The sequence below is a fragment of the Pelmatolapia mariae genome, linkage group LG5 (genome assembly GCF_036321145.2).
Source record: "Pelmatolapia mariae isolate MD_Pm_ZW linkage group LG5, Pm_UMD_F_2, whole genome shotgun sequence".
NCBI classification, from domain to species: Eukaryota; Metazoa; Chordata; class Actinopteri; order Cichliformes; family Cichlidae; genus Pelmatolapia; species Pelmatolapia mariae.
The window spans coordinates 9,404,395-9,430,391 of record NC_086231.1 but is presented as its reverse complement, the minus strand read 5'-3'; the positions used below and the strand labels follow the sequence as shown (position 1 = coordinate 9,430,391).

The 25,997-nt window shown below is 40.2% G+C and overlaps 1 protein-coding gene across 2 annotated transcripts in view; it reads left to right on the top strand.

The window, feature by feature from the left end:
• Window positions 1-25,997, top strand: part of LOC134627475 (plexin-A2-like) — an 84,825-nt gene that overhangs the window by 25,554 nt on the left and 33,274 nt on the right. For both annotated transcript variants that reach the window (XM_063473578.1, XM_063473579.1), the window contains exons 4-11: window positions 7,389-7,523; window positions 14,820-14,920; window positions 19,043-19,166; window positions 20,064-20,217; window positions 20,732-20,828; window positions 23,796-23,910; window positions 24,959-25,159; window positions 25,891-25,987. In XM_063473578.1, coding sequence (XP_063329648.1) covers window positions 7,389-7,523; window positions 14,820-14,920; window positions 19,043-19,166; window positions 20,064-20,217; window positions 20,732-20,828; window positions 23,796-23,910; window positions 24,959-25,159; window positions 25,891-25,987 — 1,024 coding nt within the window. The remainder of the gene's footprint in view (window positions 1-7,388; window positions 7,524-14,819; window positions 14,921-19,042; window positions 19,167-20,063; window positions 20,218-20,731; window positions 20,829-23,795; window positions 23,911-24,958; window positions 25,160-25,890; window positions 25,988-25,997) is intronic.

The following is a 25,997-nucleotide window of genomic DNA, read 5'->3' as shown; positions in this document are numbered from 1 at the left end:
CTTTTTTAATTACATATTTATCACTTGGTCAAAACATATAGGATAACACAATATTTCTCTCGACCTTTTTGTACGAAAGACAGCCGGACAGTAACTTTTGCCTCTTTGCTACCATAGTCTAGCAAGTAACTAAGCAGCAAACACACTGCAGAATGACTTTATACCATTACTTACCCTGTGGCAGCCTCAAACACATAACAAGTGATGAGTGGAATTGATTTTCTGAGGAAATGTTGCTGCTGAGCACATTAATGCTCAGAAGGACTGTGCCATGGGACTAAGCCATACAGAGTGGAACTATGTGCTCTTCTGACAAAGTGAGCAAATTAAAAATATTGTGCAACTCAGTACGAGATGCTTCCAAGTTTCTTGTAAAATTTATCCTATGTAGTGCTTTTCTATGTTCAGGGAGAAATCAGCGAAGTCATCGCTGCCACTGAGAAAGTGCAGTAACATTTTATGATTAACTCGTTCGTGTGTGCCACAGGACTTTACCTTAGGTAGACAAGGCTGACAAGCATCACAAATTTGATCCCTGCAGCTGCCTCAGCCCTATTCTTGAGCAAGCCAGTGATGCCTTTACTATTCAATCACTGCAAGAAAACTGCCTCAGTGGTGGCAAATATAATTTGAAGGATGCATTTACGAGTGCAGTGTAGAACGAAATAAAAACAGACCGGCACATTACCTCAGCGGCTGCAGCTACTCAGCAGCAGTATTTCCCTAGAAATGGTTGAAAATGTTAAGCTCACGGCAAATAAAGCCTTAGTCAAATACTCTCATGTGCAAATAGTGGATTCATTACAGCTTATAGAGACAGTTGACCGGCTGAAGAAATCCCCGAGTGAATGGATAAATGACTTGAACTTTTCAAAGTCACGGTTGTAAGGGGGCTGAGAAAGGAAGATGTGGTGATTGAAATCATAAGAATGGGGAGGAGTGCTGGAAAAATAGATTTGTTTGAGGCTACTCCGAGAAGAATCTTCATCTTGCATTAAGAGCGCTGAACCTTAAGGGTAAAAATCTTTAGAGCGGATCGCAATTCGATGTCTCAGTACAGCTAAAATAGTATTAAGAGAGGCAATTTGGTGATAACAGAGAAAAGTGTACATCTTTCTGCTTTTCCTTACTGGCTTTTATTTAGCAGCTATGTCTCTCTCCAACTCTTTGTCCTCTCTTCCTTTATATCTGTTCTTTCTCTTGTGCGGTCACACAAATGGAAACAGGACTGTGACTGCATTGCGGTCAGGAAAATGAAGACCATACGGGTGCAATGAATTGTTCCACTGTCCCCCTCCCACCGCTTTTGTTGATGGGCCATGGGAACCTGACAAACAATGGGAATGATTGGAGGGATGGGGGCTGCACGGAGGAGGACAGGAAACAGAGAACAGGAAACCATGTCCTCAAGGAGACAGAAAAGAAGTGAACATGCACAGACTGAGCGGAGACTGTGGTCAAGTTGTAGAAATTGTGGAATGAAAACCTGGAAGCTTGCCATGCAGCTGAAGGTTAAAGCGAACTGAAAATTTGGCTCCTGGAACTGGAAGGCTTTTAACAATAAATCTCAAAAACACACATGCATGCATTCACACACACACACACACACACACACACACACACACACACACACACACACACACACACACACACACACACACACACACACACACACACACACTTGAATGTCATGACCTCTTTTCCAACCCAGTTGGCAATTGCGTTTTAGGTATGCACTTGCCAACATACAGCGTATCTAGTGGCTGTGATCAATATGCTCCTCTTTGTGACTGTGGTTAGCATAATGGCTGAATGATTAGTCATGTCCTGTAATACACATCTCCACCTCAGTGACACTCTTTGTGTTCATTAGCTGCTGCAGCTCGTCTCTTTAGCATTCACAGAGCCATGATGGATATGCGGGCTAATCAATGCACGCTCTCCTTGGCTGTCATCTACAATTGGACCATATGCCAGCCACTCAACCTTAAAGGTGGACAGTTGTCTGGCCCTTATGTTACTGCATGCCCTGTGTCACAATACGGAGTCAGCCAGGGAGCATCCACTGTGAGTTCTGTGCCAAAATCTGTCTTGTTTACACTCTGAATACATATACTTCGGATCTAGTCTTGCGTGTATAATCATTCTGCTCCTGTTTTCAGAGTAATGGAAGATTTATGTGTGGTTTCCTTGAAAACGTTAGTCCTGATTATTACTCTTAATGGTTTTACATGAAAAACAATACATTTCATGAAATGTTTGCATGGAGGAGGATGAAATATTGATTTCTGGCATAATGTGACATAAAGACTAGAAAACTGTTTGTTTAAGAACAGCTATACCTGGCTTGCCATGTCTAGGTCAGAGTGCGTCAGACAACTGGTCTTCAGGGACAAACCTTGTCAGAGTGGCAGATTGGGAATGATTTACTGAACAGACTGCTCTTTGCCTCCTGGGTCATCATCCATATGTTTAGGTTAACTGGGCACAGCTTGGTTGGCCATATATGGACAAACTTTCTTTCTCAAGTTCGGCTGGTCAGTGCATAAACATAAGAATCATCTGCTTTACAATGTTTCTCCATTTTCAGGAGAAAACAGGTCATTTTAGACATTTATGGGTGTACTTCCTCTGCTTTAATATCGCAGCCTGAAATCAATCCCATATGTAAATACACACAGGAGAGACTTTTGACTGAGTGTATTACTCATACGAGGTCTGGCAGCTTTACAGCGGAGCCAAAACGGCTCAAACCAAGCGACATCTTAGAAGTCTTTTTTTTGTTTTCTTTGGCTCTCACAGGATAAGAGTGGAGCTCAGCATTTAAGATGCAAAGCCATCCACTAGAAAGCTAGGCTGTTTTCGTTAAGAGCCCATGGGCTCAGGTTGCATATCTGTTTGTAGAGGCCAAACTAAGCTGGGTTGTTTATAACCATCACAGGTTCTGCAAGGGAATTTCAGCAGCAGGAAGGATATTGCTGTTATTGGCTTAAATATTATTCATGGGTTAAATATATATCCTTGTCAGCTGTGAGAGGCTGGGATGAGAGAATGAAATGGGAGGCACACTGAGGTCATACTGTATGAACATGTGGTATCAATGGCAAAACAGTACAGTTCTTCTGTTACATGACACAGACCACACAGGAAGTTCAACAAAAAGAGGTTTCCTAAGGTTTTTTGGAAAATATGCAGTCCTTGGTATTGACTTTAAAGCAATGCCCTAACTACTTTACCACAACCCTATTTAGACATGTGATCCATCCACGGTGGATCAAATCTACTATTAAACATGAAAAAAGAGCAAAGCACAACCAAAAAGCATTTGAGGTGCTCTGAAATCTAGCACAATGCTGAAGTGTAACTGCACAGCCAATACCTGTTCACAGGGTCTGTCCCCAGAGACGAAAGTAACAGAAGTAAAAATGAAGTCAGTCTGAAATTAGCTGTTGTTCCCTCTATCCCATTAAAGACTAAAAATACCTATACATATACCAGTGGTTCTTAACCTGGGTTCGATCGAACCCTAGGGGTTCGGTGAGTCGGTCTCAGGGGTTCGGCAGTGCCTCCGCCGTGACATGCACGGCTCATTTTGTGCACCAGTAAAAAACATATCTATGTCTTGAATTTGAAAAAAATCATATTTTATTTTTCACTAAGGAGGGGTTCAGTGAATGCGCATATGAAACTGGTGGGGTTCGGTACCTCCAACAAGGTTAAGAACCACTGACATATACAGACTGCCTTGAGCTTTGTAGCCTGTAACTGTTAAAATCGGTCAAATTAGTGAATGATGCCTGACTGGGCAGCAGATTGTGAAGGCAATTTTGTCTTTAAAATATTTAAACTGGTAACTCTTACTGTCCCCAAGGAGAATGGTTACATGAGTTTTAGAAATTATCTGAATTTTATGTGGGCTGTATTAAAAAATAGTTAATGGTTCAATACAAGTACTGCCCTATAAGTATTCTTATACTATGTATGTGTGTTCTGCAGTCCAACAGATTGTATATTGATCAAACAAGTAATCATACACACAATTTAAAACTACCGATTTATTGAAAGCAGGCAACAGACGAGTACAAGTGTGTAATTTATTTTGTTTGCATGCCTGTGTGTGTAGGTATGTGTGCAAATGTGTGTGTAACATCCAAAAAACAGGCTCATTATAAAACCAATTAAACCCACCTTACTCTCATTATGAAGCTGTAGGGCTTAAGAAGAGATTGAGGACCTGTTGTACTCCCAGAGGGCTTCTGCCTGGTCAGGCCTGCTTTAGATGATAAAACCACTTTTAAATCCGCTGAAATCAAACACCACAAATCGGTCGTGATGGGTCAGTATTTTTTTCCGAGTTCATCCCTGTATCCCTGGCCCCTGGTCAACCTCATTATACACCGCTCGGTATCTGACCTCTAAACGGTTGTGCTGGGCTTTCTTAAACATTGTTTCACCGCAGAAATGTTCACATTCTCTGGTTTCTGTTTGTGCTGCTATTTATGAAAAGAAGAGTGTGGGAAAAATAATGTAAACTGGCTCCATTACTGTGTGGGATTTTGATACGGGAGAAGAGGAATAGGATAAGGAGGAGGAGGAGGAGGAGGAATAGTAGCTAGAGCAGACAAGGAAAGAGAGCAAAAACAGAGTGAGCGAGCGAGAGCGAGAGAAAGAAGCTTATTTCTGAACTAAATCTGTCTTTGAAATAACTATTTAAAGGATAATTTGTGCATGGTGTTGAGTTATTAACAATCTGACAGGTGAGAGACAGTGTCTGTCCTCTTATGATCTGGATTTAAGAGGCCATCCTGTGTTGCTATTGTAATTGCAACTTTGGTGTTAACATAGAAGACAATGACATATCTTTGCTTCTCCCCTTCCACCAGCCGCATACACCAACAAACAGACACACCCGTTAGCACATATTTATGCCCCCACCCCTCCGCCCTCTTTTCATTCTTGGATGGCAGAGCTGACGGTTGGAGAGGCACAGCTGCCTGGAAGGTGGAGGCATGATTGATTGATGAAGTTTTGGTGCCCAGGGGATCCAATCATGTAATCAGTTTGTATTGATTGACTGTCCCCATTGAGAGACTGCTGAGGCTCTGCCGCCATGTGTGCAAGCTAAGCTTGGCACACATTCAAAATCTTCTGCAGTCAGATTTGATTTGGGTGGCGAGGTCGCCTAAGTCCACGTGTTGGGATTCATGCAGGGAAGTCTGTCATAATCACACTGCAGACGTTCCAAACCGCTACCACAATTCTCTACTCCAATTCTTCATTATCTTGTATTTATTTTAATTATTATGATTGAGAAATTAATTCAGCTTTACTGTAATTGCATCACATGTTTAATGATCCAGTCTCCTTGGAATTTAAATGGGGCTTCCACCTGGGTTTGCATAGCTAATGAGATTTTTTCCCCCTTGCCACTATGTTTTTTTCCCAGACTCTTGTTTCACATTTCTGACTTCTATTTCACTTCTCAAGTTAGCATCACTTTAGTGATGCAATGCACATCATTCCTTCACCAGCATTACAAAAAAAGGGCTTTGTGAGTGCAAATAAAGGTATTTTTGTGAAATAGAAAATTGAAGGACAGCACTAAGGACAAAGACAAACAAGACAATTTCTGTCTTTGCGACAAAATGATGAAAAATGAACACTTTCAATATATCACTAACATCTAGTTATACTGAGAATAACAATGGCTTTTTCAGCTAAAAGCTCTTCTTAAGATTGACAACTTCCATATCAGTGAGCCACTTTTTACAAAGACAGACCTGCTTATTTGTTTGCTTTACCGAAGCAGCACACCTTGTTTGTTGGTAGAGGTGGGAGAGGAGAATCGAAACCGCTTCACCGGTGGGCATCCGTTTTCTATGCTTGCATTTAATGAGCCCCAAAAGATTTCTCTCTGAAAGTCACTCCAAAGTCAAATTAAGGCTGAACTTGCTAAACACGTTTCAAAACTCAGATGCGTCACTGCTTTAACCTCAGGGGTGAATGTGGGTCAGAGGCGCAATAACCAGTTGGACTACTGAATGAGAAGCAGCTAATCTGTCTTTCCCTTTTCTTCCCCTCAGTCTCACCACAGGCTGTAAATGTACCTTGTCTTGGTGGCACTGGGTGAACACGCTAGCAAAACTATTGCAAAGCGCCACAAGTCAGGAATGTAAATGAAGGAGAATGAAATAAAATGTAAAGCAACAACAGACTTTCCATCTCAAATACCCACACCTAATTTATTGTGTAAGCTTTCAAACACACATTGGGAAATCAGAGGTAACTGTTGAGGGAAAAACAAACTGTGACTAAGCTGTGAGACAGACATTTTTGAATTTGCTTACTTGCTGTCTGAGAGCTAGATAAGAAGATCAACATCAATTTCATCTTGGTGAAATCCACAGCTGTGATGTTTGGCGCCAAATGTTAGCTTATTATAAAGCCGGCGAGAACTGGCACTATTAGCCAAGCAACATGAAAGGTGCTTTCAACTAAAGCCTACTTAAACATGTTTTTGGAACATGGGATAGAATATAGCATATAGAACTATAAAATCAACAGTTATGTACTGAAGTTAATTCCTGATCTACAGCTTAGCAGGTTGACTAATCTCTCAGATCTCTCAGGTTAAGTTTGTTTGGTGTTTAATGGTGTTTGAACACCATTAAACCCTGAAAAAAAATCCTTCAGCTTGCTTTCTAAGTAGATGCAGCTCTTTAATGTAACAACTGATGAACTGCTCTTTATTTCTCCTCTTTGAAGACATCGCTGTACTGAATTAACAGAGATTAAATTGTTTTTGATCTCCTCATTTACAGTACCTACTACTTAAACATTTCCTTTGCATTTAATTTCAAGTTGTTCTTTTTCATTTACAAGTTAACAAGCTGTTTTGTCTGTCCTCTCACATAAGTGCCTTTTTAGATAATGAGCTGATGTTCTAATGGACCGCTGGAAGGGAGGAGCATTTATTTACAACTGATTAGCCATTAACGAAGAACAAAGCGTTACTGGCTTGTATAGTTTGTATGGACCTTCATTACAGTTGTATACTCTGGAGAAATGCATTGATGGTTATTGCTTCACATTTTATTGAAGTCGTTACACTGCTGTGCACCAAATGGAGCCAAGAATGGTTTCCTTTAGTTTTACAAGTTAAAGTGGAAAAACATACCAAACTTTACACATAACAGTGGGTGATCATAAAACTGAAAGCAAAAGCCATCCGCGCATATTTCTTATAAAGCTGACATTTAGTTTTCTTTTAACAAAACATAGAAAGCATAGAAAATCTTACATGGTAGAGAAAAGTCCTAATTCTACAAATGTACAGTAACCATTCAGTTACTGTCTCTTCATCTCTGTGTTTGTCTATGCCTCTGCAGATCAGGGTGGACAGCCCTCTGGAAGGAGGAGTGCTGTACGAGACAGTGACTGTGATGAAGGATAGCAGTCCCGTCCTCAGGGACATGGCCTTCTCCCTGGACAGGAACTCTCTCTATGTCATGTCTGGCAAGCAGGTGAGGAAACGCCCTCATGTTGGTGCTGCTGTCAAGAGAACCATTGGAAAAGCAGGATGATGCGGCAACAGATGAGGCTGTCCTTCAGCTGGAAGCCCACAGGTTCAAGCCCCTATGACAGCGAGTGTTCGGCATGCTGACATGTCCTTGAGTTAAACACAACACATGTAGCACGAAATTTAGAGTTTTAGTTGACAAGAAACGTACAGTATGGAAGTATTTTTGGAAATCGGTTAGTGGATGCGGTTTTGAACAAACATATTAATAATGATGATTAGATTTGGACTGAGGGCCAAAACAAAAATAATCCTTGTTTTTTCAGGCTGTTGCAAAAAGAAATGTTCTGCACATTCTGTTAAGATTAGTATTTCTGCATGGAGCTTTGGAATCAGAAGTAAAACTGTTTCAAATCAAAAACATTAAACTATGCTAAATTATAAATTAATACTGTTTATTTGGAATTGAAGCAGAGGATTATGACTTATCCTTAAAACAATAATTCCCTTACATTCATGAACTGTACGTCTACAGAAGGGATTGTTAAATATGCAGACTGTGTGTAAGAGGATGGACCACTGCTCCAATTACTTATCCATGCGAATCGACTTACAGCGCATGCATCTTTTGTACACGACACATGCACACGCATCCCATACAAAACCAGTGGCGGCTTTTTTTTTTTCTGTGTGGCTGTATTCCCCCTCATCTGCTCCTCACTTGGCCCAGCATCACAGAGGCGAGCAGTTGTTGTCGTTGTTGGACGATATTCTCTGCACTCATTGGAGATAAGAGTGAACAGTGGTAATCACTTTCAACTCCCATCAAGTGATTATTTTGGCGCGCTGGCATGCCACTGTGAAATGGGATTAGGTTTCAGTGCAGCCAAAAAAAGAAAAAAAAAAGTCTCTACCACTGCTCTCGGTTGTCTTCTGACTGCTGGAATTTATTGAGCCAGAGTCACAGGACAGAAAGCCAAAGGGCAGTGGGACAATTGCAGTTGTGTCAGTTACATCAGAGTGGCTCTGACTCTTTTCTGAGAGCCTGAAAAACAGTCTGGAAATCTATAAAAGCTTCAAGTTTAAGACAACACATAATGTCATTTGAGGAAGAATAGAGACAGTCTTGTGTTGGGTGCCGTCTTCTAAAACAAATCAAGGCAGCTCTTCTTTCTGTGTGATAGACTGGAAGAGACAGAGCATAACTTATTGATGAGCTCTGGTCGTTCAAGGAGAGACACATGCTTCCTTCAAGGAGATAGCCAGCTATTCTCCTCACTCCGCCTTCAGTGACGCACAGTAACAGAGCAATAACCAAACCCTGCTTCGCCTGGCATTTTCTCTCAATATTAGAACAGCTTTGGCTTTTTAGCCTCCAGGAGCTTGAAACAGAGTAAAGCCTTCCGCTTTCTGTCTCCTTCTCCATCTTTGCTCAGCTTTCCCTTTAGACTTCCCCGTATCATGGGTAAGGAATCCCCCAGGGAGAGGGCTTCACTCGCAGATTTCCCACATTTCCAGTAGATCCCAGAGATGAGAGATTTTCAGATTCCTGGGAGCCAAACAATACAGAAATGATGTGGAATGAGGAGCGAAGCACAGACAGATTTGGCTGAGATCAGCCGACCCTTGTGGAATAACAATGAGCCCCTCTGTCTCCTGCCGGGTGAAACATGCAGGGTTAGCATGATGATGAAGAGTGAGGATCGTGTGTATGTGTGTGTTTTTGTGTACATCTGTGTCCTCACCAAAACACCCCTTGGAAGCCATTATTGATATGGAAAAAAATCTTCACAGCAGTTAATCTTTTTTCTCACTGTATGCCTTTAGTTTGATCATTTCTAAGAATAGAAATGCTCAGAATCCAAACACACTAAAACCTCACTGAATGTCACTCTTCAGTCTGTGAAGTCATGGCTAAGGCTTTAAACCTAAAAGAAGAAGGGGGGGAAAGTGCTGCAGGATTTTTCCAGAGCAATCTTTCAAAGTGCCACTCTGTGAAATGTAAAATCATCGCTTGAAATCCAACCCAACCATTTCTTTGTTTACCTGTGCCTATCTATTAACCCTTACCTGTATGTGAGAGTACAGTGTACCAGCATTTCCCAGCCTGTTTTGTGGGATCTTCCCCCAAAACTCAGATGGGCTGAAACCCGCCTTTACCGACACACTTATCATGGTCCATATGTGTTCATTTGAATTGTTTCTAAACTGCATGGATATTCATCAGCAGCCACATGGTACATCTCTCTCTGTTTGTGGACAGATGTTATCATTGCAATTTAAACAAGAAATATGGATCTAAGATTGTTTATATTTATGGAATCCTTATTTTTTTCTTTTGGTTTAGTTTGCATTCATACTACTGTAACACTTCCAGAGTTTGCAGCCGTTTATCAGCACTTATCCACTAATGAACTCAGGTGTTGCTGTACTGTTAACACGGGCTGGTAGGAGCCGTGTCTTGCGAAGTGAATGTGCTGTGCTGGTGATTTATTACTTTTTCTGACAAAATCAGCCTCTCACTAATCTGTAACCTCATTTATTTATTGCATTATTATGAAATCGTATTATTCTTAATTAATCAGACTTACTCTGTCATCTAAATATACAGCCTGACAACTACAGAGTACCTTTTGAGTTACAAATTATTCTGTTGTGGAATCACTGCAACAAGGGTGCTGAAAAGGCCAAGAGAGTTTCAAACAGAAATCTCTCTCTAAAGGTGTTGTCGCTTAAACTAACGTAATATGTTTTAAGTGTTTACAGCCGATAAAGTGAAGAAATTAAATTCAACAGAAATCTGCATTACAATGTTAATACAGACTTTATTTTTTCATATCCTGAAATCTTTTTAAATTTTTGCACAACATATATGCATATTTTTATATTAATGATTTAATGTAGCACAATTTTTGAAACAGCTATAGTCATACTGAAAAAGGCTGGAAAGGTGCTGGATATGCGGTGAAATGCAATGCGATCATGTGATGGCTGTGGATTTTTCCAAAGCAGACTGAGGATATAGGATGACAGCATCACAGAGGTCTAAAAGCCTGAATGTTCATCCGACAGCATTCGTAAAGTTCCAATAAATCCGGATGAAAGTGTTACAGAGATAGTGAATTGGTCAGATAATAAGGTCGAGCATTAGTGTAAGGCCATCCCAGATGTTGCGAGACGATAAAGATTTTCCCAAAGCTAGAAAAGTGGATGTGATCATCAGCCGATTCTACCACGATACAACGCTCAAAAGCAGTCAGAATGAGATTTTGCCTCTGAGGAAAAGGGTCATATTTATTGGTTTTCTGTGATTGCTTGAAATGAGGAAATACCACGAAAAAACACAAGGCAAACAAAAGCTTGATGAGAAATACTAAAACTCCGTCTAGTTATGAATGATTCATGAGGATCTACAGCACGCTGAACATGAACTGAGAAATTGTGCTTAATTTAAGCAAACACAATTGTAGACATACATTATAAAGGACACACATATACATTATGTTCTCATATGAACATCGCACAAATTTTCATTTCTTAGCCATATTCCAAGATGAACAGGTATCTACTTGAGATGTATTCAGTATTCAGCAACAAAGAAAATTCAAATCCCATACAAATTTACTGGTGTGGAAATACATATTCTTAAGTTGTTGCGGTCGGTGATCTCCACCGGTGCTCTCTTCTCGAAATTTTTCCAGCTTATTTTTTATAACTAAAAATATCTGAATTTCGCCCTCCTGTTTCAGCTCCCTGTTTAGCCAACTCGGAACCAGTGACCATGTCTTGATTTCCCCTTGGACTGCCTCATTCTGTTTATATGTGGGTGTTCAGGCCACTACAAAAAATATGAATATTTAAATAAACAACAGCATTAGCTTGTGCTTTCACCTGCAGCAATACCATGGCTGGTATTGTGTCTGTGCGTTTTTATGGTAAAATATGCTCCTTGAGACTACTGTAGCAAGAACTACACAAAGATCATTTTCCCGTACTTCTGTAGATGTTACTACATGTGTCAGTCTGGGATAACTTTAGATCAATTTTGTCAATGCAATAGAGTCACAACCATTCAAAATATTAGGGGTGTGCAGCTGAGCTCAAAATGAAGGAAGAGTGTGAAGATGGGTTTGTTCTGACCAATGGTTACAGAGAAATGGCTTCATCATGGCACTGTGTTGTTTCTGTGTTGGTGCTATAGATGATAAATTAAACATGGGTATAGCCACCAATCTGAGAAGTGTCTCCAAACCTGGATTCTTTTTAATGACCAGCAAAGGATGACTACTACAGAAAGATCTCAGATTCCATAAAAGTCTATGAGAAAATGACTCCTGGTGACTCATTGTGTACTCTTAAGAAACGTTAGTCCCATTTAGAGTCAAATAGAGTGTAAGCAGAGTATGCTTTAGGGTGTGGGTACTTTGTGATTAATAAGCTGCTTCTATAGGAGTCTGCAGCATTCTGTTTTGCTCAGTCAGATCCACATACTGCTCGCTGTTATGGTACAGCGTGTGATTAGTTCTATGCAGAGTTTTGCAGATGCAAATCTACATGTTTTAGTGCTGTCTACACATTACAAAGCTTAGTGGCATTGGTGCTGTTGTTTGTTGGCACTGAAGACAACATTGCCAGACATACAAATCATTATAAGTAAAATGACAATCAAGCGTGGAAACGAATTAAAGATGTTAACTGCAGCCAGTGTTTTTGCCAGTCATCTGTGCTTCTTTGAATTCTGTTGTTTGTTTTACACAACTGCCTATTTATAGTGAACTATGGTTGTTGCCTTTCCTGTTCATGGCAACTTTTCACCCAAACAGATTTTTACTAATGCAGTTTCAACATATTGTACCAGATTTATCTAGATACATTTGAAAACTATGAAATGTTGAGCAAGGTGTTCCAATTAGTATCTTTGATTTTCTATTCTATGTCAAGTTGTTATGAGTGGCTTAAGTGTGCAACAAAACGCAGGAGTCCTGTGATTTCACTTGTATGTATGTATTTAACATGTAAATTAGTAAGTCAGTTGTGTAGCGTTTTTCCTTTTATGCTTGCCGTCAAATTGTCAAACCCTAACCCTGGTGTCAGCCAGCTGGCTGGGCCTTTCACAACTCCACCCATGGGACACATGACCTAAAAAGACAAAGTGACAGGAGGGTCACCACAAAGTGATCTTGAATGAAATAATATTTCGTTGTCTTGTTATAACCATCAAAGTGGACTTTATGCAACTGATATTTCTGAGGCTTGCTATATTTATCATTTTATTAGGCGCAACACAACATGAAGGGTGGTGTACTGGAGACCTTCTGAATGGATGCATATCATGTAACTGTAATAGTGTAATTCATCCAGTGACCGTTGTTGTGTTGTAACTTACCTTTGTGCCTGCATCTCAAATATTCCTGTTTATACACACACACACAGTTTATTATGTGTGTTTGTGTGTATACACACACACACACACACACACACACACACACACACACACACACACACACACACACACACACACACACACACACACACACACAGGACATATTGTTTGATCTTATTTGGATTCAACTCAGTAAGACCGTGCTCAGGTCAGTTACACTAAATGAATCAACCCTGATGTGCGGTGCAGGCTTCACATCTGATTCTCAGAACAGACAGTAGAAAACAGAAGATCCATAGCTCTCCCCTTGTAAAGGTCACACCGCAGACCAACTTTGTTAACTTAGATGAGCTTCAGTCTACAACAATTCATGGATTATTTCTACTGCGTCAGATATGTACTTAGAGCCCTCAGCTCCACCCGTGCTGCAAAATAATTTTGTTAATGGAATGCACCGAATGGATTCTGAACTGCTGGAAAAAAGGGAGAAAGTTATTTCGAAGGGAGCAGCAGATAATCCATTTTGCCAACACAGACCTGAGAGAGCACCCACTTATGCTATCAAGAGCACCGGAGACACTTTAATCCATAATCCACTCTTCATTTGTGATTGCTTACATCAGGAAATTGCTTGCATCATATGTCCAGACCCAGAATAATAACAAAGTATAAAATAGCTGGGCTCAGGCTGCGGGTCTAACTGGTTTTGTATGCAGGGGTGGTGCAAATGCAACAGCAGCTAATGGAGAGCTTATGCTTTGCCAGACATTCATGCATGGAAGTGGTGCTAGAAGTAGAGAGTGTGGCAGCCTGTCTGTTAGAATGTGTTTCTGTCTGCGCAGATGTGTAAATAGTACGGACCTATATAATATGGCTACAGTGTAATATACTTTATTGGTGTGTTAGAAAATCCTTTATCAAAGGTTATAAAAAAAAGTTAAATATGAAGATTGCTGCAAAACTGCTTCTCAGATTTTGGTGTCATTTCAAGTCATTTCTGACAAAAAAATCTGGCAATTCTTCATGTGGATAAACCCACAGTACTGCATACTGCAAATTTGTGTCTGCAGCTAGAAAGAGAAAAAACGGGTTGTTTTCCTTTGGGATATTTTAGAGTGTGAGCTCTGACGAGGCTTCCTTATAGTGCAAAATAGGCAAAATGATGAAATGGGCTTTGCTCACTCATCATCAGCTGCTTATTATTTCGTCAGTGTTTTATTTGCATGCCTTTGTTGGCTTTATTTCCACTCCATGACATCAGTATAGTTGATGCACAGGTTGATGGTTTTTGGATAAAATTCTATTTAATACACTGTCTACCCAGTTTAGACATGTCAATATGTCAGTATTCTGGATTATTGGTCAGTGCTTTTGAATTACTTTATTATCATTTTATTTAGATGTCCCACTATGTGTGAAATATAATGATAAAATAATATATGTGGCACCTCTAAGCAAATTTCGTTAGCCACATCTATAACACGTTTCAGAGGATAGTTTGTATAAGACGAATGTTTGCATATTTCTGTATGACTATTTTGGGTGTCCAGGTGGCCTGGTGGTTTGGGACACTTACAGATATTTCCGGGTTCAGATCAGAAAGCTAATAATGCATGCATGTTATTTTTGCTTCACCATTTTTCCATGTTTCCTGTCTGGATGTCCACTGAAGATTACACAGTGTGGGCACAAATGTACCACATTTATCTTAAAAATGTAAAATTGATTGTAATGAACTAAACATCTAAATTGGACAATATGTTCATGAACATTACAGGGCTCCTACTGGATTCAAGACTCTTTACAGATTTGCTATAGATTAAAAAAGATGTTAAAAATATTGCAACAAGACAGCACTAGAATTTATAGCATTGTTTTTTAAATTTTTTGAGCTGTTAAACTGTTCCTCTTGTTTAGGTGGCTCAAGTTCCTGTGGAGGCCTGTGAGCAGTACAGTACATGTGCTGAGTGTCTGAGCTCTGGTGACCCCCACTGTGGCTGGTGCGTCCTGTATAACATGTAAGTCCACTCACTTTATCTTCTCTCACGATCCCATACTGTCATCATAGCCCAGGGATTTAAAAGCACAAAATTACTGTATGTAGTCACATGATTTGTTGAGTTTAATATAACACAGTTATTGTACTCCATGGAGTTTGCCATTATCAACAGCTGGCAGGATGAATATAAAGCCAGGAAGTGGTTGCTGGACAGTGTGATCCCTCCTAAATAGCGCTATTTGGGACAGCAGAAACTGCATGCCCACCAGATTTTATTGTCTGTCGCACAAGAGGAAAAGGGGTGTTTAATGGAGGAGGGAGGGATTAGCCTTACAGCCACAGCAGGTGTACCAGCTGCACCTCTACATACCCGGGGAACATTTTGGACCTGACGGAGCAGGCTTATCTCCTCCATCTTAATTATCTGACCCCAGGTTAGCTTGCATAATACCTCGATATGGAGCAAAGGGGATTCAGAAGATTAAAACCCTGTGTTTCTGAACCAGCCGTCGTGTTGAATCTGACCTCAGCCAGAGATTTACTGCTGTCATCATATGACGTCGTCATTTCAGCCAGCAATATCTTGATGGTGATCAGCATTATTTAAATTGCAGCTCTCTGCTTTATCAAACTGGGTGGGAAGAAGGGAAAAAAGTGCTTTTTAAAATCTAAATTACTTCATTAAACAGTTGTTTTTTTTCTCCCTGAGTACTGACTTTGTCTGAAAGTCCCATTAAACTGTTTATTTAAATTAATGCCTTACACTTATCAGTGAGTAGATAGGCTGCTGTTCCCTCAAGTAACCCAAAGTGAATCATGATCTCTCACACTGCAGAATGAGACTACTTTGTTTTTCTGTCTATTAAATCCAGATTGGGGTCTTTTTCAGCTGCCTGAATGACTCTCTCAGTGTGGCATATACACTGCTTTCAGGATCTCAGTTTCCTACCCCTGGCACGGTGAACCAAAGAACCTATCTAACAGAGTGTGTGTGGGGGGCGTTTCTGAGCATGCAAAGAGCCTGAAGGAAAAGCGAACAAATGGTTCCATCAGACAAAACACAGTGGATAAAAGAGGGAAAAATAAAAGGCAATGAAAGACGGTCAGAGATGAAAGCCGTTTTTTTTCAGGAGCACTTCATCTGATGAGCGGTCAGAAGGTGACCGTCTACACTGCTGTGGCTGCGGTCCGCCTCAAGGAGCCGAGCCAGCAACAGCTGTCACCACGTTTCCAATGCACCTTTATATCGTGTTGTAATTATAGCAGAGGCCTCAGTGCTCTTTGAGCTCTCTCAGGAGGTGCCACCCCCTCAACAGCCTCTGAGAGTGGATTAAGTACCTTCTCCCCTTGCTGCATGTGTTACATGTTAAAAAGAAAGAGATGATGGTGTACAGTCAAAATGCTCTCTGGATTTGCTTTCTTAGTTCAACTTTACAGCACAGATACGCTTTATTAATTCTTTTTAAACAGTGTTTGTGTTTAAGTACAGCATAGAAACCGTACAGTCTGATAGATTCTCTCTGAGAGAAAACTGCTATAATGTCTCTATAAAAGATGGTAGTATTGATATAATCTCTACATCAAATCCTACATTTCTAAAGCTGGCCCAAAAAAAAAAAAAAAAAGATTTAAAGGTCCTTTCCACTTCTTGCCATTACTTAAAATATCTTTTTACTTTGCACTTCTCTCTTACGGGATTATTCTAAGGTCACAGTATGCTGCCAGCCCTTTCACTTTTACTTTTAATTGCCTGTTGGAGTCTGGGAGTTAAAGCTATTCTTCTATTGCTCAGTAATTTCCTCTGCGCAAAAAAAAGCAAAGTGAAATGTTATAGAGACAACCAGCATCTTAAAGTCATTTATAGGAAATAAAAAGTAATTGGATACAATTGGAAATACTTTTAAATGCTATATAAAACTTAATTCATATCAACTCTGTCTATATCTGCTATATATTATATAATATGTCTGAAAAAGCAGATATGGATGGCTAAAGGTTTTATCTAAACTTGGATTTAGCAAAAGTAGCAGCACTGGTTCTATGAATGGGAATTGGAGAGAGCTGGGTGATACGACAGAGAGGAGAAAGGTAGATATATTGTGTGCAGAAGACCAGGTGGAAGAGAAGCAAGGCCAGGAGCATTGGGAGTGGATTCAAGCTTTTTTATCATAGGAGAAATGGGGCTAATGAGGTAATCTTGAATAAATAGTGTTGTGGAAGTGAAGAAAGTGTCAGACAGGATCATGAATTTGAAGCTGGAAATCGAACAGGTGATGTTGAATGTTCTCAGTGCCTATGCCCCACAGGTTGGATGTCAGTTGGAAGAGAAATTCTGGAGTAAGTTGAATGAAGTGGTAGAGAGTGTCCCCAGAGGGAGAGATTGGTGATTGGTGCAGACTTCAATGAACATGTAGTTGAAGGGAACAAAGGTGATGAGGAGGTGTTGGGTAGCTATGGTGTTAAGAGAGGAGAGAAATGCAGTAGGAAAGATGATGGAAATAGTTGTGGTGAACACGTACAACAATAAGAGGGAGGAACATAAGGTAACATTAAAGAGTGGAGGAAGCTTCACATGGGTAAACTGGATTAAATGCTGGAAGCTGAAGAAGGAAGAAAGTTGAGTTCAGGAAGGAGTTGAGACAGGCTCTGGTGGGTAAGGAAGATTTGTCAGATGACCAGGAAAGTGCAGCTGTAGTGCTGAGGCAAACGGTCAAGAAGGTGTTTGGTGTGTCCAACAGACTTGGTGGTAGAATGAGAAAGTGCAGAAAAGAAAGAGAGTGGTTAGCAAAGAAAATGTGGGACAGTCAGAAAGGTTGAAGAAAGTAGATAGCAGTACTAAGTGGCTAGGCATATGGCAAAGAGAGAGGTGGCAAAAGGAAAAGTTGTATGTGAGGATAGATATTAAGGAAGGAAAAAGGACTTGTATTGATTGACTTGGTAGAGAGACTGAGCTGGAAAGGATGTGCAACAGGTTAGGGTGATCAAGGACAAAAAGGGAAATGTAACAGGTAAAGAGAGTGTTTAGAGATGTTGGAACCAGTACTTTGAATGTAGACAATGTCGAAGATGAAGATGTAGAAGATGAATAAATGTAGAAAATGACAGCAAGAGGGAGACAGTTGGAAGAAAGTTAGGAAGGAAGTACAGAGGATTGGTAAGGAGGAAATGAGAGCAGCTTTGAAGAGGACGATGAGAGCAAAGGCAGTTGCAGTCCAAGCAGTCCAGATGACATACCTGTGAATATACAGAGATTTCTAGGAGAGAGGGCAGTGGACTTTTTGACCAGCTTGTTTAACACTATCATAGAGAGTGAGAGGATGGCTGAGGAATGAAGAAGAAGTGTACAGGTACTGATTTTCAAGAAAAAAAGATGTGCAGAGCTATACTAACAACAGAGGAATAAAGATGATGAGCCTTACCATAAGGATATGGGAAAGAGTTGTTGAAGCTAGGCCAAGAAGAGAGTTAATAACCAGTAGCAGCAGTATGGCAGAATGGCCGAGAAAGAGCATTAAAGATAGAATGTTTGGATTGAGAGTGTTGATGGACAACTATGAGAAGGCCAGAACGGGTTGCACTGTGCTTTTGTGGCTCTAGAGAAAGAATATAATAGGGTGCCAAGAGAGGAACTGTGGTAGTGCTTGAGGAAGTCAGAAGTAGCAGAGAACTATTCGAGGGTGGTTCAGGACATTGATGAGGAATGTGAAACAGTGGTGAGTTGTGAGGATTTTTAAGTGATAGAGATTGTGTTTAGAGGCAAAATTTAAAAAAAATATACTTGCCCAAAAACTGTATATATCTCTTTTCTGCCTTCACTGAGCAGTTAAAGTACTTTGGCACTATAACCCAATTTTGGCCATTCACTTTAAGCACTTTTTATCTGTCAAACACACTCATGGTCTGATGGATGCTTCAGGCACCAATTGGGGATCAGTATCTTGCAGATCGGAGGAGCTGTGGTACAAATCACTGACCCTCTGATTGGTATATAATTAACTCTACCTTCTGAGCCGCAGCAGCCTGGTCCTTTAGGAGTAAAGTGCTGATTGACCAACAATAACATATAAAACTCAGTGAGATTCAACACTAAGCTCGACATTATTTAATACATTTTTACCTAGAACTTTCTGTTCCTCCACAGGTGTTCGAGAAGAGATCGGTGTCAACGGGCAGACGAAGCCTTTCATTTTGCGACAGACACTGACCGCTGTGTGAAGGTTATTGCTCACCCAGACAGCATCGCTGTATCAGCACATAGTGTCCCTGTGAGTCTGCTTATCATTCCACCAATCACTGCAATGCCACTCCACTCACAATGCCAGTGTTTATGAGCAATCAGCAGGAGTATCCTTGTTCATCCACATGTACAGTAAGGATAAGCCCGGGAGAGAAGATTAGTTTTGTGAGATGTGAATTGAGACAGAAGGTCCCTGTAGGGCATCCACTATATTTACTTTGGTTTAAAAACATGTATTATGAGATGGGAGACAAATGTGAATGGGGGAGAGTTGTTATTGTAGCGTACTCTGTCTGCCCCTCTGATGCATCAGCCAAAAGGTTGATTACATTTTCTGAAAGCTCTATTTAGCTGCTCTTTGTCCAGTAGCCAAGAGCACAGAAGACATTAGGAGGTAAAAAAACATCATCTTGAAAGGACTCGTGGGACATTTGAGGCAATGTGCTTGTTTGTTTTATTCTTGAGGAATATAGGAGATGATCAACATCACTTGTGGGTAAATGTGAAGCTGGAGCCAGAAGCTGGTTACCTTAGCATTAAAACTGGAAAACGCCCAGTCAATAAAAATGCTATACATAATCTCACTGAAACAAATCTTGAATAAGTCCATCTTTTTTCCTCCTATATGCAGTCTTAGTGTTAAGTTATAAACTAACCATCTATCTGGGCATTTACTGTACTGGTACAACAGAAGAATCTATCTTTTCATCTAACTGTAGGCAAGAAAGAAAAAAAAATGTGTGTGTGTGTGTGTGTGTGTGTGTGTGTGCGCGCGCGTATTTCCAAAATTGGCATATTCTCAAACTAGATGTGATAAAATATACAGCTGAATCTGTTATATATTGCTGACATCGCACTGTCAGACTGTTCCCCACCACTGTAAGTGTAGCAGTGTCTTAAATCTTTCCTGTCTGCTTTCTTTTAGCTTCTACTTGAGGTGAACAATGTTCCAGACCTTTCGGCTGGTATTACTTGTTCATTTGGCCAGCAGGCTGAATTGGAGGGTCATGTGAAGGGGAACAGGGTTATGTGTCTTTCCCCAGCCGGAAAAGATGTTCCCCAGATACCAGAGGGACAAGGTGAGCTCAGATATCAGTGTATATTGTAAAAAAAATAAATAAAAAATAAAGTTATGTAACACAGTAAACACCTATAACCGATATTTAATGATGCCAACGTCAGATGTAAGGATTAATGTATCAATATTCTAGACTCTAACAAAAAGAGTCTGCTTTAAAGATTGGCTCCCTTGCAGTTTTTGTTTAGCCAAAGAGTGTGGTGAGTACCAAGGAGCTGTAGAATTTCCTCTGAGCATTTAAAGTAATCCTTCAATTGAAGTTTCTGACAGAAGGTTTTCTCATGACAACAGCAATATGCCCTTCCAGGAATGCAGACACCAGGTGGCTCTTTACAGGAATGTGATAAAAGCATTAACTTTTTTTTTGCCTTACTTTGACCTTCTCTTTTCACTCATTGTTTTCATTCTTTCACCCATCCTTTTTGTCTCTCTCTCATCAACTCTCTTACATGTTTTTCCACTCCCTCTCGCTTTCCCTTCGCTCACCACGCTGCGTCTGCGTCCCTCTCTTTAAGACTGGGCTGGGGTAGAGCTTCGTCTGAATTCAAAGGAAACGGGTCAAATGGTCGCCAGCACGGAGGTGAAATTCTACAACTGCAGCACACATAAAATGTGAGTTCAGCTGCCCCTGCACCCCCCAACCCACCATCCACCATCCACCCCACATCTTTGATTTGTTCAATAGATGGAAGAGCACGACTTAATTTAGAGCAATGATGTACTGATGCTCCCAACCCTACTTAAGATCAGCCTGTTAGATAACCTTTGAGTTCAATTTATCTGTCAGGTTTAATTTAAATCAACATGATGCATTTGCCATGGCCTGTTTGTTTCGACTCTGGTTTAACTAGCAGTTTGTGGGCTTACTGGTTGAAGCTTTAAGTATTAGTTAACTATCATTGTCTGCCGCACACTCCTGTGAATTCAATACTGAATTCAATACTGTTCCACTCATCCTAGAAAATGTTTTAGGTCTACGAACTGGTATCCAATACAGCAAAACATTATTAAAGCTGAAGCATTCATGATATACATCATGTACTAACTGCAGAGGATTTACCAGTAAGATCATAGTAAATTTGTCATTTATGACCCCCTGTCTTTGGACAAAAGACCCAGAGTTTATAAGGATTAAAGACTGCAGCAAAACATGACAGGAGGACAGATCGTCGTTCTGCTCTTTGACAGAATCAGCAGTGTTTGGATCAGCCTTTTATATGGTTGTTTTCTTGGTCTTTGAATTACTGTTTTAACACTAGTTGATTGGAAAATATTTTGACAGTTATTCATTGTTTATTTTCTATTCCTTTTTTAAGCAAAAAAACTTCAATCATTCTGAGGGTGCAGCTTTCTCACTGTGGATTTCCTGCTTTCCTCTGTTTCATATCAAAGTACTTCTGAGTTTTGAACTGTTGGCGGTACAAAATAAGAGACAAAGGCACAACAAACTAAACAATTAATAGAGAGAATAATTGTTAGATTAAACGGTAATAAACTACAATTGTTTGTTGCAGCCCTTATACATATTAACACCTAGAAATGGCTTCACTCTAGACCAACAGTCCCTGACGGCTGCTTAAATAGATAAGTACTAGATTCACACACCCCCTTTTGACTTTATCCGAAGGGGCCTTGCCAGAGAATTGTGTTTGCCTCCAATATTAGACATAAGATATTTTATATTTTTAGCCTTGCGCTGATGCTTGAGGGTAAGTAAAATAATTTAAAAGTACATTATTTAAATGTCATCCAATATAAGCCTACTAACTGGGCAGGGACGCAGTTTTGACTTTGAGCCATTATGCAAATGTCTGCTGTATTTATCATAACAGTAAAATATGACAAGAGTCTTTCTTTGTGAATAACAATTGCAAGCACTGCTACAAATGTGGATCTTATTAGGATGAAAGCCAATTAGCGGCATTTGTCAGCTTTAAAAGAAGTTAGCAAACACTTTATAAGTTTTCACAGCAACATTAACAAAACTCCAAATAAGGAAAATTTAATTAATTACTTTAAAGAACTTAAACATACAACGTGTGCTTTTTAAAAATCTACTTCAAGTGAGTCACACAGCATGAGCCAACACATGCTTTTTTTGAGGTGTTACTGATATTTTAATTGATGTGCTTAAACATAGGCTTTACTTAACTGAACAGTGAATTACACCCAGCCATGAGTGACAAAAGCTAGCCTCTGTGTCCACTTTGGGAGGAAACATTTGACTCATGGACTATTCATAGTAAACCCAGAAAATTAGCCCACATGCCACTTATTCACAATGCTCTTTGACTGTGACATAAATGCTGCAATATAACCATATTAAGCCATTAGAAGAAAACAGTTGGAAGCTCATCACATCCGCCCCACACCAGTACGGCCTCCATTAGCTGCGGGGTGACCCTGTATACTCCTGTGATTAATATTTCAGACCAAACACACTCCTAACCCAGCACCTCTTTCTCCCCCTCTACCTCCGCTACCACCATCACCTCAGCACCACATCACCCTCCATAATTAATTATCCAGTGTTTGCAGCACCCTGCCAGTCCAGCTCTATTAATGCACAACCCCCTGAATTTCATTCTAACACATACCCACAAGCACACATTTTTATGTCCATACTGGCCCTGGGCAGCTAATTAATATCAAATTTTAATGAAGCTGCTCTACATTTATTGGCATTTGTAACTCACTATGAGCTGCAGTGTTGGAGCTCTACTAGTGTTTTTATAGTTTTCTCATGGCTGCATCTCATTCAGTGGGACAATTTAGGATTAACAGACTGTGATAATGCATGGATCCTCTTCCTACACTCTGGTAGAACTTAATTAGAGGCAGGAAAGTCAACAACCTCCCCAACAGGAAAAGAGGACAGGACCTAATCAGAATCTTCACAATTGCTTTATTGGTTTATGAACAGCTGTTCATCTCTGCTGTATTAGCACTGCTTCCATGTTTGTTGACCAAAATGTGATTAAATCTCGTTGGATAGATTCCACAACCTTAATCCACAACTGACCGCTTGTTGTAGGTGACTGAATCCAAGCCAGAGCTGTTGCACAATTCTACCCATGAAACATTTGGTTATTTCCATTCTGATTTTGTACACAATCCTGAGAAGATTGGCATACTGTTAACGGCAAACAACATAATAAAATGAAAAGCTGTAGTAGTCAAAATTAGATGTAACAAGGACACTGTGTCCTTGATACTAGTGTACATGAATTTTTATATTACTAGAATGACTGTTTATGATTGCTTTAACTAACAGTGATATGTGAACTGTTTCTCTCCTACCAATATTTCAAACTGAAGGTAATGCTTTGTTACGCACAAAAAAAACAAAAAAAACAAAACAAAAAACCACATTCATGCTGCCTGAGGACATCTTCATAAAAGAGTGTCAAGATAAATTCAGCACAATCCTTCATTAGTCTCCTGTCTGCAATCCTTTAAGAAGTCTGAGAAAGGGAACATGCAGATGATGGGCAGGGTTTACAATCTGTGTAAATGCGGTAGTGTTGTATGGCACACTTAGTGAACAGTCTGTCATAATGTGTTCATTTTGTCCTGCAGGTGTCTGTCCTGTGTAAACAGCACTTTTCGCTGTCACTGGTGTAAATACCGCAACCTGTGCACACACGACCCAAGCAGCTGTTCTTTCCAGGAGGGCAGAGTCAACGCCTCAGAGGTACTTTCATAGAAATACTAGAGCAGATTGAAGTCTTGCTTTCAGGAACACAATTTTTCTGATGATATATGACACTTTTGCCTTAAAGGCAGAAATCCAAGTAAACAAAAACACATTCACTGCAAAGAATCATTAGGATTAAAACCTTACAGCCACACCAGTGGCCTTGCAAAGCCATATGGGGAGAAGGATGGTTCGATCAGCACCCTAACATGCTCATTTTAGCAAATATCATCTTCCACTTAGTTTTTTGCATATTAACGGTCAGCACTAAGCACATTAGCAACTAAAGAGAATTTCATTAGTTTTCCAAGTGTTTAGTCATAAACCAAAATGCTATTCACATTAAAAACAGATAAAAGCTGTAGATGACAGAATTAAAAAATTTGTGAATACTTTTTTTTCATAATGAATACTTTGAATCATTTTTTCTCAAATGTCATGATAATTGGTCTTTCAGGAACTTTTGTATAAATATGTATATAAATATTTTTGCCAATCCATCCTGGAGGACGTTATATATTTTAGCTGATTAGAGGAAACTGTGTACTACTAGTGATATTAGAAGAAAACTCAGAGGTTTACCAAAGACTGTGTTATCCTTACTAATCATGCAGCAGTTTAATGGCAGTTCGTCAATGTGTTGTGAAAATATTTCAGCAAAGAGCCACCTGTCCATACAATTCCTAGTAATAATATAGATAAATAAGTGCTTAATAGAATAGAAAACAGGGTTGTACTTGATATGTGAACGTAAACAGGTGAGATTTGAACTCTGGAATAGAGTCTAGTTGATATAGCTGAAGAGGTAGTGAGTTCCTGCAGTCATATATCAACTTTACTGTAGAAAAATGATGCACCATGTGAATGCAAAGTCTATTTGGATTAGTGATTTCTTTGCCCCACTAATCCCCGAGTCATATTACAGATTCATATGGATTATGTCATATTAGGCTACATACAACAAACAAACAGATGTACATGCAAACCAACATAGACTAGTGTACAGAAAAGTAAAATTGCAGTTCTTTGTATGTTCCTTTCACAGGCATGTCCTCAGCTTCTTAACTCTGGAGAAATTCTCATTCCGGCTGGTGAGGTTCGACCCATTACCCTGAGGGCCCGGAACCTTCCTCAGCCACAGTCGGGCCAGCGGGGCTATGAGTGTGTGGTGAATGTGCAGGGTGTCAGCCACCGTGTCACGGCGCTCCGCTTCAACAGCACCAGTGTGCAGTGCCAGAACAGCTCGGTATGACCTCAAACACTCCCAGCGGGAGTCTCACAGCTGTCAAATGAGGCAGACAGCTTGGATGCTGTGTAGGCAAGGTACATAGGGTATATCAGCATCAGTGAATACTGCCTGAAGTGTCAAGCACACCGAGGCAAAAGTAGAGGAAAGGGAAAGTGATAAGGAATTGTGAAAAGCATGTAAGAGAAAGAAGCGGAGTAACAGGGAAGTAACAAAGGAGAGAAGGGAAAATTGTTGCATGGTTAAAAACGAAATACACCAAAACTATACGACCGTATCTCAAAAACTGGATTTTGTGAGACTGTTCTGTTAGCTGTTCTCGGAGGTCAGTTTGAACCGTAATCTTCCCAACAAAGGCATAAGTTATGGAGGAGCACAGGATATTTCTTGCCCAATTTTTTACACAATAAAAATCACAGGCTAAATTTCAATGCAAAAGCACACCTTGCCACTCTGTGACAATGAATGAAAAGGCCATTTTTCTTCAGATGTGGATGATCGGCCACCCCAGCCTGGGTTTGCGTCCCTACATGTCAAAGAGTAGAGGAGCAGACAACCATGGCAGAAATGACAGATGGTTAAAAGCATTGTCTCTCTGCTGCCCTTTCATCCCCTCATTTTCCCTACTCTGTCTCTCTCCATCTTTTTTATACTCTGTGCCCTGTCTCTCTTTGAATTCCTCTCTCCCCCCCATTCTGAACACTCTCTTACTTTCGGTTTCTGCTTTTCAGTACATGTACGAGGGTGTGAAGATCAGTGACCTGGCAGTGGACCTCTCCATTGTATGGAACGGCAATTTCATCATTGACAATCCAGAGAAGATTAAAGGTGCCTCTGT